General features: G+C 47.2%; 1 protein-coding gene across 4 annotated transcripts in view; it reads left to right on the forward strand.

Annotated features, from left to right (window-relative positions):
- The window catches only part of MTR (5-methyltetrahydrofolate-homocysteine methyltransferase), a 150,319-nt gene that overhangs the window by 50,055 nt on the left and 83,433 nt on the right, over positions 1–16,831 (forward strand). For all 4 annotated transcript variants that reach the window (XM_053207418.1, XM_027046946.2, XM_027046948.2 and 1 more), the window contains exons 16-21: positions 3,907–4,086; positions 6,456–6,572; positions 6,809–6,949; positions 12,649–12,738; positions 13,794–13,946; positions 15,935–16,042. In XM_053207418.1, coding sequence (XP_053063393.1) covers positions 3,907–4,086; positions 6,456–6,572; positions 6,809–6,949; positions 12,649–12,738; positions 13,794–13,946; positions 15,935–16,042 — 789 coding nt within the window. The remainder of the gene's footprint in view (positions 1–3,906; positions 4,087–6,455; positions 6,573–6,808; positions 6,950–12,648; positions 12,739–13,793; positions 13,947–15,934; positions 16,043–16,831) is intronic.

The raw sequence follows: 16,831 nt of genomic DNA on the forward strand, positions 1-16,831 counted from the left end.
AACAGAAGGCCTCCACGCTTCTCTTGGTCCCCAGGCCTCCACGGAGCCTGGGACGCTCGTTACCTCACAGGAGTAACAGCACAGCTGGGGGACCTCCAGCTCAGGCTCTGGCTTCCCAGCGCGCCTGGCTTTCCTCTTTGTGATGGAGAAGATTTGAATGGGGTCGCTTGGCCCCAGCTAGGAAATGGTGCTGCTTCACCTGGGCCTTAGCATTGGCCTTGCAGAGTACGGTTTTCCCGCATGTGGCTTCTATCTGTAGTTTCTGGAGAAAAGCCACGGGCAGGCATTGGATCATGATGATGACTACACAAATGAGTCTGGCCTCTGATTTCCTCATCTGCTGTGTCCTCAGTGGTCACATCTGAGACACTGTCCTCCCTAGTGTTAGCATACTGTGGAGATTGTCTCTGTGTCTCATTGCCCTGTCTCCCGTCTCGTCCATTTCCCCCTCAAAGTCTGAGTCCCTGGCATCCAGATTTTCTACCTTGAGCATGAGCTGTGCCAGGGGCACCCCTCCCTTCCTTCAGGCGAGGGGTGAACCAGGGACCCTCCAGGTTGGCCTTGCATTTCCAGCGACCCCAGTGCACTCCTCCACCGTGGGCAGGGTCTCCCCGTCTTCACCCCTGGCCTTCACTTCTGCCCTCGTGATGCTGGGTTTCCTAACACCTGCCCGTGGCTGCCTGTGTCCGTCCGCACATTTGCCACCATGGAGAATCCACTCAGAAGGCTTCTGAACTAAGCCCACGCCCTCTGTGGTTTTGGAAAGCCAGAGTGTTTTTCCTTGTAAACTTCTTTCTTCAGGTTTCTTCCTTCTGACTCATCGGTGCCCTGCTGATGGTGGCACCCATGTCCCTATCACTTCTGGTTTGGATTTTGTGGCAGCGGAATGGGCCTCCTGCTCATTCTTAACTAAAGCATCTGCCTACTGATGGCTGTCTGGCTTTCTGCAGCCTAAGAGTAAATCAGGTAGATGGCGAGATCATAAATGGCCTTTATTCCTTCCTTCTCGACCCTGAGATTTGTGGACTCATCCCTGAGGTTTTCTCATCGCTTGACCTGAAAAGGTGCCGCTTCACCGATCCAGGACCCCAGCTTGGCTTTATGGGAGAATCGGCAGGGGCTCCTAAAGATACCGTTGCTTAGCTCTCTTCTCAAGGTCCTGATCTAACCGGTCTAGGGGGAGGTCCAGGTATTAGAAAACAGACAAGGAGCCCCACAGATGACAATGTGCGACCAGAGTGTAGAACCCTTGCGAATAGAGGGAGGCTCCCGTTCTCTTCTTTCCCTGGACCTCTCTTCTGGATCCTGTGAGATCCTCCGGCATGACTGCAGCTTGCTAGCATGTTTATCTCCTAACCCTGGTTGAGGAACATGACAGAAAAAATCCTGGCGAATCTAACGTGATAATGACCTGCTTCTGGCAAAGGTCTGCACACCAAGCCTCTGTTCATTCTGAGATTCATTTGTTTATTCAATGGCCAGGAGTTGAGTGTCTGTTAATGTGACGGGACTATTCCAGGTGCTACAGGAACAGTTTGACAAGGATGTATCCTTACGGGGCTGAGAGTTGGTGATTCTGTTCTGGCCCGAATAACGAATTCCTGCCCTGTGAGGACCCTCCTGCTTGTTCCGTGGGCAACGCTGCCTCCTGGCACACGGCTGGGCTTCCCTGCTCGCCTGCGCATGACACCCTAAGCCCTCCACACTTGGCCACGTGTCATTCGTGGCTCAGAGAAGTGAGCAGGACCTGGATCTCTTGACCTACCAATCAAACTAGGCTGTAAGAGACACTGGCAGTGCTGGTAGCCCCAGGCCCCTCTGCCTCCTCTTTTAAGGAGCTTGGCTGGGCCATGAACCTAGAAGCTAGAACCCTTATTGGGCTCACTGGTGAAGGGTGAACCAAAGTCTAAGACTAAAGCCAGCCCTGGATGGCCTGCTCCTGACTGCTTTCTCCAGGCCTACATCTTGGCCTTAACCTTGTCACTCTAACTGAAGGAGTAAGTTGTTGAAGAAATTCATTTAGGGAAGAAGAGAGCTTGCCACCTTCCCTAAAGCCTGGAGCGGTGGGGCCACAGAGCCCACTCCTGTCTCCCTTTCCCTTGGCCCTTGGTGCTGCTGAGTCATGGGGGCACCGAACCAGCTGAGGTGACATCTAACCCCACCAGCTGCAGGGCGCCGGGAAAGATTGGAAACCAAAGGGAACAGTTGAAAGAATACCAAAGTAGGCAAGCTATTGAAAGCCTGGATCTAAGGGTGAGTTCTTTGTGTAATTCCCGACCGTGCCTTTTCTGGGGGGTGGGGCCTCTCTAAGTACGCTCATCTGTGTGCTCACCTGGAGAGCTTGCTCTCTGGAGGTCAGGACACTTAGTGCCCACGTCTAGGCAAGGGCGCCCTCCCTCAAAATAGCTTGTAGACTCAACACGTAGTTCAGTGGTGTTGGCCATTTGTCAGTAACGTTTTGCACACAGAATTGTGTGTGGCTTATTTTTTTGGATTGTCATGATAGCAAGTGTTCAGTTTTTCTTCAGAGCAGATTTGATTTTTTATGCAAGAAATCACTTGGGGCACCTCGGTGGCTCAGTCAGTTGAATGTCTGACTCTTGTTTTGGCTCAGGTCACGATCTCACTGTTTGTGAGTTTGAGCCCTGCCTTGGGCTGTGTGCTGAAAGTGTGGAGCCTGCTTGGGATTCTCTCTCTTCCTCCCTCCCTCCCTGCCTCCCGGCCTCCCTCTCTCCCTGTCTCCCTCTCTCTCTCTCTCCCTCTCTCTCTCTCTTTCTCTCTCTCTCTCTCTGCTCCTCCCCCATTCACACTGTCTCTCAAAAATAAATATTTTAAAAAATATTTAAAATAACTCAGAATGTAATTTGTTGAATAAGCCCTGTGTGGAGGCTATAAATTTGGTCTGAAGATAGTCTCCATCACAAAGTTCAGAAGGGCTTTGAGTAAAAGCAGTGTTGATTCAGTAAACGGTATCGAGCACATACTTGGGCAGGCACAGCTCTAGGCACAGGGGATACAGCAGGACTAGTGTTCTGGCTCAACAAGTTAATAAATAATAAAACATAAGAATAGTAAGTTGCCAAATAAATACAATTTCTAGAAAGAGGTGCCACAAGGGGGATGGGATGGGGGAAACAGGCAGGGTTGCGGAGGGGACGGTAAGGAAGGCCAAACTGGAAAGAGCTGTCTGGGCTGAGACGTGTGTGATGCGAAGCACAGAGCCATGTCCCTGTGTGTCCCCGGCAGTGGCAGCAGTGCATTTCGCTCTAACGTAGAAGCTTGGCAGGTGTCCAGACCATCAGAGGAGCAGGGGGAAGAGTAGAGTAGATGAGAGCAAACGTTAGGAAATAAACCCGGAGATGTGAGCCCTGGATGTAAGGCTTGAGGGGCAGCAGCTGGGAGTTTTGAGTCTTGCTGGAATCTGTTCCTTGCTTTCTAGTGTCACCGTTCTGAAGAGTAATATGGATTCTATTTACATTTATGATTTAAGGCACACATTAATTAGCCAGTGCATGGGGGGTGGGGAAGAAGGTGGGGATTCTTGGATCTTTGTGGAGTACTGGAGCAGGAAAATGCCAGAAACCTTCAGAAGTGTTGCCTGGGTGATGAGTTAAGGTGCTGCAGGCAGATCTCGACAGGAGGGACGCCGACTCGTTAATTTGTTCCTCAGTAGCGTTTGAGTTTTTACTGTGTGCGTATTTTTTAAGAAGCTTATTTATTAATATACCACATGCGTGTGTGTGAGATTTTATTTTCACGGACTCAGTGTAGCTGTTGTGCTGGCGACAGTCTGTAAAACCCAAGCATTGGTACCCAAGTGCCTTCGACAAGTGAAATGTGCTTCTGTTTTCATAGATAACACTTCATTTTTCTATCTCAAATTACGTCTTTTCCTCCCTTCCCCAGGCGACAGAAACGGATGCCAAAATCAGAGTGTGCATCCGGGCCTACCATCTACTTGTGAAAAAACTGGGCTTTAATCCAAATGACATCATCTTTGACCCTAATATCCTCACGATTGGTACTGGGATGGAAGAACATAACCTGTATGCTGTTAATTTTATCCATGCCACAAAAATCATTAAAGTAAGTATGGGTGTTTTCTCTTTCCTCCCCAAGACATCACTCACATTTATCCCATGGCCCCAGTGAGTAGTTTGAGCTACATGATTATTGGCTGGGAATGTCGACATTTTAATCTCTTAGGTAGTAAATTGGTTTTTGGAAATTTAGGGGCCTTTTTTATTTTTCACGTATGTGTTTTACACTATGGAGTATAACATACCTACTGGAGAAAATATATAAAAGGTACAGAGTGTAATAAATAAATATGAATCACATAGTAGTTTTTACATAGGTCATGAAATAGAACGTGCCTAGTGCTCCCATGACTCTCCCTTTCAGATTACACTCTCATTCTGAATTCTATGATGTAACCATCATCCTGAATCTTATGATACCACTTTGTTGCTTTTCTTTAGAATTTTATCGCTTATGTACAGTCTGTATTTGCAAATTCACCCACTTGGTAAAATTTATTCGTGACCCCAGAATCAGTACTCATGGTACTTTTGCAGTCGTTCACAGACATGCCCGTGTGCAGAGAGCTGAAAAATTCAATCGGCCCCACCTACACGTTCCCAGATGAGGTCAACAAGGACCTACTCTCCTGCTTTTCTCAGCTATCATCCTGCAAACAAGCGTCCATTTCGTGGTCTATTTAAGTGCTATGTTTTTCACACTTTTTGAGCATTTTCTTGGTAACTTCTTTCCCTGTTTCAATGGCCCCCAAGTATAGTGCTGCAGTGGCATCTAATGTGCCTGAGTGTGGGAAAGCTGGAGATGCCTTGCAGAGAAAATACTTGCATTAGGTAAGCTTTGTTTAGATGGGACTTGTAGTGCTGTTGGCTGTCAGCTCAGTGTTAGTGAATCAATACTATACGTTAAACAAGATGTCTTTACACAAACACACGTAAGACAAGTTTATGTATTGATGAGTAGATGAAAATTGTGTGACCAGAGGTTCACGGGAACAGAACTCTACTTTTCCCTCGGAGCAGTGATTCCGATATTCCTGGATTCATTGTTCACGGTGACTTTATGGAACAAAACTACCACAAATAATCAACTGTGTACCCAGTGCTTTGCCTAGTTTTGAGCTTAATATAAGAATCTTGGGGTCCCTGGGTGGCTCAGTTGGTTAAGTGTCCGACTCTTGATTTCGGCTCAGCTGACAATCTCATAGTTTGTGAGATTGAGCAAGGAGCCTGCTTAGGATTCTCTCCTTCTCTCTCTCTCTCTCTGTCTATCCCTAGCTTGCACACATGCTCTCTCTTAAAAAATAAACTTTAGGGGAGCCTGGGTGGCTCAGTCAGTTAAGTGTCCGACTTTGGCTCAGGTCACGATCTATCTCACAGTTCATTGAGTTCAAGCCCCACATTGGGCTATGTGCTGACAGCACGGAGCCTGGAGCCTGCTTCGAGTTCTGTGTCTCTTCCTCTGTCTCTGCCCCTCCCCCATCCCTTCTCACATTCTGTCTCTCTCCCCCCCCCAAAATAAATAAACATTAAAAAAAAAACCTTTAAATAGAATCTTAAGATTTGCATGTCTCTTTTCCTTACCCAGACTTACTTAAAAGATTCATCTATGTTGTCATTATACTTTGTTCATTTTTATTGATGTATAATATTTTATTGTGTAACTGTTCCACAATCAACTGTTCTGCTGTTGATAGACATTTGGTTTGTTTCCAGTTTTTGGACCATATAAGCAGTGCTGCTGTGAACATTCTTGTACGTGTAATTTGGGTGCACATGCATGAGTTTCTTTATAGCATACACCCAGAAGTTGGGTGCTTGGGTCACAGCAGTAGATAAGGTGAGCTGTCTCCCTGAGTGCTTGAGCTGGTGTGTACTTTGACCAACGTAAGGAGGGGTTCCTATTGTTCCACATGCATGCTCATGCTTGATATTGTCATCACGTGTGCTGGGAGCCTCAGTTTCATGTTGTGGTATAATCAGCCAAGTTTATGGTGAACTAGGGAGTTGGTTGATTTAGGCTACAGAAGCCTTCGAGTGAATGACCGACTACTCTGTCTCTCTCTGTGTTTTCCATCTCTGATTCTTTCTTTTCTCTGTGATTTATTCGGCAAGTATTTTATGGCACACTCACCATGTACTGTGGCCCCGTCTGGCTCCCTGTAGAGATGAAGTGGATACAGCAGAATCTTTTATCTTCCCATAGGGGATTAGAGCGTAGGAGGAAAGACGGTCTATGAAAGAGCTCCCACGATGTCATGGTAGGGCAAGTTGAGTCTACGTCTGGCTCCAAGAAGCCCTGAATTACTTCGAACTTCACGTTTTTTACTTTCCGCTCTTGTATATGTAGCTTGAGGAATGTGATTGCTACTTTTGGCAAAATAGGGTAATCTTTTCACCTTTTAAATTTTTTGCTAGGAAACATTACCTGGAGCCAGAGTAAGTGGAGGTCTCTCCAACTTGTCCTTCTCCTTCCGCGGAATGGAAGCCATTCGAGAAGCAATGCATGGGGTTTTCCTTTACCATGCCATCAAGGTACAGTACAACACCTGTTTGCACTTGGAGCCAGTTTTTAATCGGGACAGGGGTTTGCAGATGTGGGGACAGACTCACGCAGCTGGCCTGCTGCAGCTTCTGTGGCTAACGTTTTATCTGTGCTTTATACGTCGTCTGTGGCTGCTTTCACGGTACAGTAGCAGAGCTGAGTAGTTGTGACGGACACCGAATTTCCCTGGAAATTCTCATTTTTTTTTTCTTTGTATTGCCCTTAGTTTGGTATGGACATGGGGATAGTGAATGCCGGAAGCCTCCCTGTGTATGATGATATACATAAGGAACTCCTCCAGCTCTGTGAAGATCTCATCTGGAATAAAGACCCCGAGGCCACTGAGAAGCTCTTACGCTATGCGCAGGTAGAGACAAAAGTGTTCTGACTGATGGCTTTTCCTGTCTGAACTCGTCACTCAGGTTCATTAGACCATCGTAGACTAGAAGCAAGTGTCTAATCCAGTCTTTGGATCACTTAATTTCTACAGAGAGTTCCAGAGAAGGTGTCTTAGTTAAGGGTAAGGAAGCAGAAGCAGGCCATACCCAGCCTGCTTCAGTGTTCTGAATTTAGGCTTCTGTACATTTATTTTAAAACGTACAATTAGGGGCACATGAGTGGCTCAGTCAGTTGAGTGCCCGGCTCTTTCTGCTCAGGTCATGATCCCAGGGTTGTGGGATTGAGCCCTACATCAGGCTCTGCACTGAGCTTGGATTGTGCTTGAGCTTCTCTCTCTCTCTCTCTCTCTCTCTCTCTCTTTCTTTTTCACTCTCTCTCTGTCCCTCTCCCCTATTTGTGCTCTGTCTCTAAAAAAATTTTTTAATTTTTTTTAAAAATCAAAAAAATGGTGTATTTGTAAAAAAAATAAATAAAAGGTAAAATTAGTTTTTTCTCATACCAAAGTCACACATGTTAATTCTAGAAAATTTACAAAATCCAGATAAACAAAAGAAGAAAATAAAAATCAAATCCTACCATCCAAAGTTAACCACTGTTGAGATTTTGTTATAACTTTCTAGTCACGTTTCCATTTTATGAGATATTTTTCTTCCTTGTAATTTAAATTAGCTATTTTGGATTTTCCTGTGCGGTTGTGTTATTTCTGGGTTCCCACTGTGACACGTTTATGTCTGTGTGCCTGACCACAGGGTCTGGTCCACCTGTGGCAGCGTTCTGCATTTGAGGGCTTGTGGTCTGTTCACCTCTGATCTATAGACATGAGAATGATTACAGTGAGTCTGAAAACCGGTTCCTTGTTTTCCCTTATTATGTGTCAGGCAGTCCTGGGTACATTAAGTATGTGTCATGGGTGTGGCTTCCTACAGTTCTAAGAAAGGTGAGATCTTTACCTCAAAAAAACTTTCTCATTTATTTCTGAAAGTGAAGGCAAAGGAGGACGTTAATGTCACAAAGCACGTTGTGAAGGTGGTAGAGTGCTCTCGTGGATGTTGTCTCCCTCATTAACGTTTTCTGTGTTAAAATCTGAATTTAACTCTGGCAGAGATGCTCACTTTGAGCTTCCATCGAAGAGTGAGTACTAAAGAGCTCTGGAGGAAGGTTAGGAAGGTTCAGGGTTAACTGCCTCCTTGTCAGCTTACAGGTGACAAGACTTAAGTTTCTGAAATTGCTGTGGGCTCATTGAAGCTCGCGGAGTTCAGACTGTGTGCCAGTGAGCACAGGCTCCTCCTTCCCGTTCCTTAAACACATTTCCGATTTCTCTCGTGGGCCAAGGCCAGGATGGATCCGGTCTTGATTACCGCAAATATAATAAAGTTGTGCTTCTCACCTCATTGCATACGAAACAGTCTCTGGATCGCCCCCCCTCCCCCCCTTTCCAGGACTGTTTCTGCTCATCTAGACAGAGTGCTTAGCTCTTTAATAGTCTTCAGACATCAAGAACCTGAGTGTGGAACGCTATTCAATTTTCTTCCGAGCCTGTCTTCCGCTGAGTGGGGAGACCTGTCCGTTAGTAACTCGGGGTTCCGGTGAAGCCAAAAGGGCATCCGAGTTTCTATAACCATGAAGTTATACCAGAGTGTTCTCACCCACACAGTGATGTTCTGTTTCAGTTTTTCCTTCACTGTCCAGATGAGCCAGCTCTCACGGAGGAAAGGTGGGAATCCTTGTGTGTAAGGCTGTTCTCATTTAAGGTTTTGTTGACTTTGTAGGTGATGTCAGTCCTTCTTTTCCATCTGTGTTTTAGAGTTTGCTTACAGATTTTTGTTTCTGTGTATCCTGCTGAGCTGTGAAGAGGTTTTGCCCCTGGGGCACAGCCAAACTGAGGGAGATCTTAACAGCAATTGCAAGAGCTTAACAATGCATCATATAAGAAATTTCCTCCCTCTTAATGTAGCCACAAGGACTTACTACAAGCCATTGACCCGTCTGTCAAGTAGGCTGTCTACCTTCAAGGTGACTTCTGTTACCATTAAGGGAATTAATAACCAAAACAGGTATACTTTAATAAGTCCCACGAGTTGCCAGCTCTGTAGCGATTTCTCAGGATGTACCAAGTGCAAATGGAGCATAAAAAGCAGTGATATTAAGGGGCAAGTAAAGGTTGAAGATTTTTTTTTTTTTTTGTAAGAAAATGATTATCTCTTCTTGTTATTAAACAATGCAGTCTGCACCCAAGTCCCTGTGTGATACCTTGTTGAACAGGTGGAAAGCATCTTCTCTCTGATCTCCCTAAGCTCTCTAATCCCACTTTGGGGGAGTTAATGGGTTTGTTGAAAAATAATTCTTTTAATCGGGTGCAGACTGACCTGTGATGAATAAATTATTTTTGGTAATGACATCTGGAGATGGCATGGTACCGTGTGATCTTTGAGCAGTTTCCTTACCAAGCAGTACCCTAATGGAGGTCATGACCCCTTTGGGCTGGAAGGATCTCTGTTCTGAACATAGTCGTTCCTGAATGACCTTGGATTGTGAGACTGTTCTTAATACTTTTCTGTGAAAAAAGTTATCTGATCCTTCATCTAGCCTTCATCTTCCTCATTGTCATTGGAGGTCGCCTTCTTCTCTGTCTTCCTCTGGAGCAGTTTACTCCCCTTGATTCCAGAAACGAAGCAGCAATCACCGTGAAGACCCTGTGACACAGAAGCTCCCCTAGAGCGGTAGATATGGATACAAGGAGCAGCCAGATGGACATGACAGTTGATTGGTCGCTTTACTTGGTAGCTTTGTATTTGCTGAGCTTCCACAGTGGGTCTTGTGTGTGTTTCACCTGTGAGGCAGTCTGTGTTTCGCTCGTGGTGAACATCCTGTTGAGTAACTAGTTGGAGAGCAAGATGGACTCCGCGTGCCATGTTGTGCTTCTGAAATAGCCGCCCTTCAGTGTCCCTCTTGCTTGAAGCACTGATTTTCTGCAGCACGTTCATTGGGTGGGGTAGTTTTCATTCGCTGCAGCCGCCAGCACTTTGGTGAAATCCTCACTGGCCTTCCCTGTGTCCTCATTGGCCGCTGTTTGTAATCACGTTCCGTCTGGACCCCTCCCCACCACGTAAGTGCTGCACACCGTGGGGTTTCTGTGGACACACCAGGTCCTTGTTCCAAGAGTGTTTGCAACACTGCCCTGTTTTCACTCCTCCAAGTCCACCCCGCAGGCAGGAATTGTCTGATGGCTCATAGAGCAAATGGGGTGTTCTGTGTGTCAGGTGACATGAATGTGAGCTTTAGCAGGGCTTTTTCTTTTCTCTTTCTCTTTCCTTCTGCAGTGCCACACAGCTCTGGTTTTGTGGGTTTTGCCATCATCGTGGCTGGACAGTATGACTTCATACGCCTCTGCCACATTTTCTGGATCTGTCTATCCACCAGCGGACATTTAGTTTGCTTCCGTGTCTCGGCTCCCGTGACTCATGCTGCAAACTATTCTTTTTAAATCGCCATCTTTAGTTTTTCCGATAGGTGAGGAGACCCTTGTGCCATCGTTACTGCAGTGAGCACCCCAGCCCTGCAGTTCTGGGGTTCTCCCAGGTCCTTCCGTCTCTGCTTACACATGGTCTGTCGCTTAATGTCTTTGTGTTTGTCTTCTTCCTTCCTGTTACCAACATTGTAGTAGCCCAGGCCTTTATCCCGGACTGTTAAAACCTCCCCCTTCTGGGCTTCTCTTAAAAATACTGCTTCGTTATTCTGCAGCTTCAGAACTTTGAATTTTGTCCCGCGCCCCCACCCCTTGCCCCCGCCCCACAGTTGCCTGTGAGGTTAAATCCAGGCTCCATCACATGGATTTCTGGTGCTCCGTGACTTGGCCTCTACTGTCCTGTGTAAACACTGCTGCAGAAAATCTGGTTTTGTTCAGCATTAAACCACTCAGCCAGTATTTACTGAACTCTTATTCTGTGCTGTGTACCTCACTGAGTCTGGAGGATCCAAGTAGTAAGAGAGATGTGCTCTGCGGTTGACTGAGACGCACAGAAAGGCACAGCACAGGTGTAACCCAGCGCGGTGAGTGTGGGACGCCGTGAGAATGCATAGGAGGGACACTGAACCTGAAGGCGTACAGGTGGTCGGGGAAAGCCTCCCAGAGCCGAGGGTCAGGGGAGGCCTGGAAGCTAGAGAGGAGCGAGCCGGCGGGCGAGGATTTGGTGTTGGAGAGCGGTGCTGGTGGTCCCCCAGGGAGGGGCATTTGCATGTAGTGGGTGGGGGGGCTGGCCCATAGGTGGGTGCTGAGTGAAGGCGTGTCAGGTGAATGACTGTGAAGGCCCAGGGGCAAGGGAGATGATGGGGAGTGTGAGGAGCTGCAGTGTTTGGGTAGCTGGGCTCACTGGGCCGCTGGGCCGGCGGGGCAGAAGATGCAGCCGATGCGGTCAGGGGGAGAAAGCCAGATTGGCGCGTGGCCCGGAGCGGAGCCGTGGCCAGAGGTCCTTGGCCTAGAAAGGGAATATATCCCTGGAAGAATAGGACACCTACAGTGAATTTTTTCACGGGGGTGGGGGGGAGGTGGGGAACGGGGAGGGGTGCTTCGTGATTTGCATTTTAGACAGGCCCCTCTGGTTCCAGTGCAGAAGGTGCACTGGGGTCGGGGCAGCTGTGGGCTGCAGAGACCAGCTCACGGCTCGGACCTTGGAAGCTCGGAAGCACGGCGGGGAGAAATTAAAAAAAAAATTTTTTTTTAATTATTATTTCTGAGACAGAGCATGAGTGGGGGAGGGGCAGAGAGACAGGGAGACAGATCTCAGGCAGGCTCCAGGCTCCAAGCTGTCAGCACAGAGCCCGACGCGCGGCTTGAACTCGTGAACCGTGAGATCACGACCTGAGCCGAAGTCGGTCGCTCAACTGACTGAGCCACCCAGGCACCCGGCGGGGAGAAATTTTGAGGGCTTGGTGAGTGACCAAAAGAGAGGAAGGGATGAATGTTCACAAATGTACTTAGATTTTTGGTTTGGGCAGGTGATGCCACCACTTGAGATGGAGAAACAGATAAGGCCATGCAATTCACCCCATGGACCACGGTCATTGCACTTTTTGTTCCTTTGCTGAATCTGTCCGTTTCCTCAAAGTCTCTCTCCCCCCGGGTTTGTGGTGACGACTCATTCCTCGAAACCCTGGGTCTGGTTTGTAGCACGTAGTTGTCTGGATCATCTACTCATCCAGCCCCTGGCACGTGCTTTCTCTGCTGGCTCCCCTTCCGCCTCCTTACAATGTGGCGGGGTCCTTGAGAGCGTGGGCCGTGTCTTGCACCCCTTGGGTGTGCCCGCGTCCTGGGTGCTGTGTGATTCGGCACATGACGGCCTCTCCACACGTATTTGTGGGTAGTGATGCTCCACGTGGAGGCCTTCGGAGGCCCAGCACATGTGGGAACAGCTTCTCTTTCTGCCTGGCCATACTTCATTTGAAATTGCTCTCTTAGGAAAGGAGGAACAGAGCCTCATTTTATCCTTCCACCACAAGCTTAAATCCTAAAACACCTCTCCTTGTCTCTGTCCTTCCCTCAAACATTAATTGAGATCTTAATTCATGCTGGACACTCAACTAGGCACCAGTAATATAAAAGTAGAATAAGCCATAGTTTTCTGCTGTGAGGGCTTGTTGTACCCACTCTCTGTCCTAATTTCAACTCAGACTCATGGCAAAGGAGGGAAGAAAGTCGTCCAGACTGACGAGTGGAGGAATGGCCCCATTGAAGAACGCCTCGAGTATGCCCTTGTGAAGGTGAGCTGTGGGAGCACGGGGTGGGTGAGAACAGGCTGGCTGGTGGAGCCTCGCGGTGGTTGCTGGAGGGGAGATTCCCTAGACCACTCCTGAGCAGTTTGGACACTGTCCCCCCCAACGGAGCACAGTTGGCGGTGTCTAGAGGTAGCTTTGGTCATCACAGTAGGGGGTGGGAGGTGTTCCTGGCATCCAGTGGCCGGGGATCCCGTAAACCTCCTCTAGTGCACAGGACGGGCCTGCGTGACAGAGAATTATTCAGCCCAGAACGTCTGTACTGCCAAGGTCGGGAAACGCTGTTCTAGACCAAGTTGCCGTCATTTGATCCACGAGCAAGTCCTGGATCTTCTGCTGATAATTTGGACTTCAGACAACATAAGCTCTTGGCTTCGGTGTCCTCATTTGTGGTTCGGAGAACTTCCGAGTTCTCTTTTTGGCTCTCGAATTTAACTTTCAGCCTCTTGACACTTTTTTGAGATGCACATATTTCAGGTTGTGGAATCACTGAGCCACATTCAAGGGACCTTGAACTGGGGACACCGAGGATTAGGGCTTGATCAGTGAAGGCTGGGTGAGTCAGCGGAGGCTTTGTGGGTTTGGACTTCGCTCAAGGGTCCTGCCCGCTGTCATTCCTCCCCAGCCCCAGAACTTTACCTTGACAACATACACTGCTTCCACAGGAGGTCGTTAGTAAGGCCTACTCTGCTAAACGTTCAGGTAGGACACAGTGTATTTTATGATGAATTTGGACTTTACTCACAGTATTCCTTCTTTCACTTCTGCATACTTTTAGGGAGTGCTTACCTTGTATCAGTAAAGCCAGCTGAGCACTTTACATAGGTTATTTCATTTAATTCTCAAAACTAACCACATGAAGCAGGTACTGTGTGACAGTTTAGGAAACTGAGGCTTGATAAATTGCTGAGATTAGTGACCCAGGATTTGAACCTGCGTACTCTAATTCCAAAACCTGTACTCGTAAGCGTTTCTATGATTCATTCTTTATTGACTGGCCTTAGGCCAATTTTTAATGTGATTTTTATCCTTTTTTTAAATAGGGTATCGAAAAACATATTATTGAGGATACTGAAGAAGCCAGGTTAAACCAGGAAAAATATCCCCGGCCTCTGAATATAATTGAAGGGCCTCTCATGAACGGCATGAAAGTTGTCGGTGACCTTTTTGGAGCTGGAAAAATGTTTCTGCCTCAGGTTGGCAAAAGATGGGGGGTGGTTTTCACAGTTGAAAGAAAAAGACTTTGTCTTTTAGTAAATAGTAAGTTCGGGTAGATTTCTCAAGTTTGAAGTTTGACAAGAGCTCGTGGGCATTGAGATGTGGTCATTCTTTCTGTAAATGTCCCTACGAGTGACATCCGGGAGGTCCGTCTTCAGGGCGATGTGCAGGCTAGAGGTTAGAGGTCATCTGGAAATCCTTTGCTTTGTGAGGAGGAAGTGCCACCACATCTTACTCCCAGCACCTGTCTGCTCTTCCCCCAAATTAAAATAAAACCCCTGCTTCATGTAAAGTTAATAACGTCAGCATTTGATTTGACCAGCCGGTCTTCATTTTGAAGGATGCGTTTAGAATAGTGATAAACATTAAATTTTATGTTTCGAGAAAACCAGAACTCTTATTTTGATTTATAGGGGATACTAACCATATCAGTTAACAAAACGTCTGTGGGGCCATCAGGGTTGGGGCTGCGAGTCATACGGAACAAGGCCCTTTTTGGTTTTTCTAATTACTCTTCCTGTATTTAACTGAATGCCCCCTTTCTTTCATAACATTCACCCTTTCTCTAACAGCTTTTTTTGTTGTATGATTAACATACAATGAGGTGCATGTTTGTGGAGGAGACAGTGTGAAAAGTGTTCACACGTATGCACCAGCCAAACTACCACCACACACGAGACGAGGAACGATTTGTGGTCCTGTCTTATCTCTTCCAGCCTGTGACAGTTCCTCAGTCTTTGTTTTTCATGACGTTGACTTACTTTTAACTTCGCATTTTTAAGGTGACATTAGACAGACACACTGCAAACATACCTTGAAAAATGGCTTGTATATCCCTCCCCCAGCTTCTTCTCCAAAGGTAAACATTTTTCCTTGACCTGAGTGCAGTTAACAGCGGTGTAATGCTGTTAAATAAAGACCTTGCTCAGATTTAACCAGATTTTTTTTTTTTTTTAATGTTTGCTTGTTTTTGAGAGAGAGAGAAGAGGCAGAGCATGAGCTGGGGAGGGGCAGACAAAGAGAGGGAGACACAGAATCCACAGCAGGCTCCAGGCTCCAGGCTCCGAGCTGTCAGCACAGAGCCCGATGAGGGGCTCCAACCCACCAACCTCGAGATCGTGACCTGAGCTGAAGTTGGATGCTTAACTGGCTGAACCACCCAGCTGCCCCAGATTTCACCAGTTTTCCCACTACTGTTTTCTTTTTATTCCAGGATCCCACACTGCTCTTATCCTGGTCTCTCTGACAGCTCCTCAGTCTTTCCTTATGACCTTGATTTTTGAAGAGTGCAGCACAGTTTTTATATAGCTGCCACTCAGTTTGGGTTTGTCTGATGTTTGCTCATTTTTGGCAAGCATAAGGGTGATGCTGTGCCCTTCTCAGTGGATCCTATGAGGAGGCCAAGAATGTTGCTGTGTCTCATTACTGGTTATATTAACCTTGATCATTTGGCTAATGGTGTCTGCTGGGTTTCTGCTCTGAGAATTCACTTGGAGACGGTGCATCGTACTCCCACCCATGAATATTAGCATACGTTGATGGATTCTGTAAAAGGCCCCGTTCTTGCTTCAGCATAAGCCTTAATTATAAGTGAATTGTAGTGCTGGGCAGCAAGACGGGAAGGCTGAGAAGGGGCTCTGGTGAGTGGAAAAGGGCACACAGAACTTGGAGAAGTGATGGGCAGCCTTCTAGGCTGAGAAACAATCGTGTGCAGAGAGGTTCAGAGGACAGGAATCGCAGCACGGGGGTCCTAGCCTTGTTTTCCTTCTGTGCCTCATTCATTGTCTTTCTCCACGAGGAACTCATTCCTCATCCTGTCTGCTGTCAAAAGTGGACTCCGGTGTGGCTGACCTGAGGCCAAAGCTTGCGTTCTTCATTTATGCTAAATTAAGAGGCTACGAGGGGCCAGTAGCAACCATTCGGGGGGGTTTGGTAAAAGATGGTGGACTCTGTGTATTTTTCCTAGGTTATAAAGTCAGCTCGAGTCATGAAGAAGGCCGTTGGCCACCTTATTCCTTTCATGGAAAAAGAAAGAGAAGACAATAAAACGCATGCTGGCATAGAAGAAGAGGAGGCAAGTCATTTGTCCAGGCCGGTGGGCCCTGGGAGGAATTGGCCTCAGAGACGGTTACTGGGTTGGGGTAGGGACCATGGGGCTTGGCTGTGCCTGTCACTGATTGATAAAATAGAGCGGTGATCTCTTTTACCAGATATCAGAATACCCTGGGATTTTCCTCAGAATGTGGCTCTCTGAATTTTTAATATGAGCGTAGTTTTCCAAACCGAGCCCGTGATTTCAAAACAAAACCACTCTGTTTATCTGTTGACCGTTCACAAGGCTCCTACTGTGTGCCAGGTGCTGTGCTAGACACCGTAGCTGTAGAGATCGGTCCCTCCCCTTGAGGTAACTGAGTCAGGTTTGGCTTTGGAAAACCTCTTCACTGATTTTTCTCTGTATACTGGTAATGTCCTTGGCACTGCTTCCGGATCCAATTTAAATCTTGTTGGCTGTGCCGCCAGAGTCAGTCATGAAGCTTTGACCTTGTTCAGCTCCCCGAGAAGCTCAGCCAGCTTTGGCCCGTGGGATTCTGAATCCTTAAATTGGTGTGAGCTTGTGAATGGCTCCAACAGACCTCCCACTTGCCTTGTGTGCCTTTTCCTTTTCTTTTTAAAAATTAACTAATTAATTGAGGGAGGGGTTGCTGGCAGGGCTTAGGACAATGGTATTGAAGAAACAAAAGATAATTAAATGCTGTTGAGATGGTGGTTCAGATTCTGATGAGGCTTCTCCCTCTGTTCCCCGCCTCTCCCTTTTCTGCTCACAATAAATATTTCTCAGACAGTGTTTTTGCAGTTTAAGATC

Source organism: Acinonyx jubatus, chromosome D2 (genome assembly GCF_027475565.1).
Source record: "Acinonyx jubatus isolate Ajub_Pintada_27869175 chromosome D2, VMU_Ajub_asm_v1.0, whole genome shotgun sequence".
NCBI classification, from domain to species: domain Eukaryota; kingdom Metazoa; phylum Chordata; class Mammalia; order Carnivora; family Felidae; genus Acinonyx; species Acinonyx jubatus.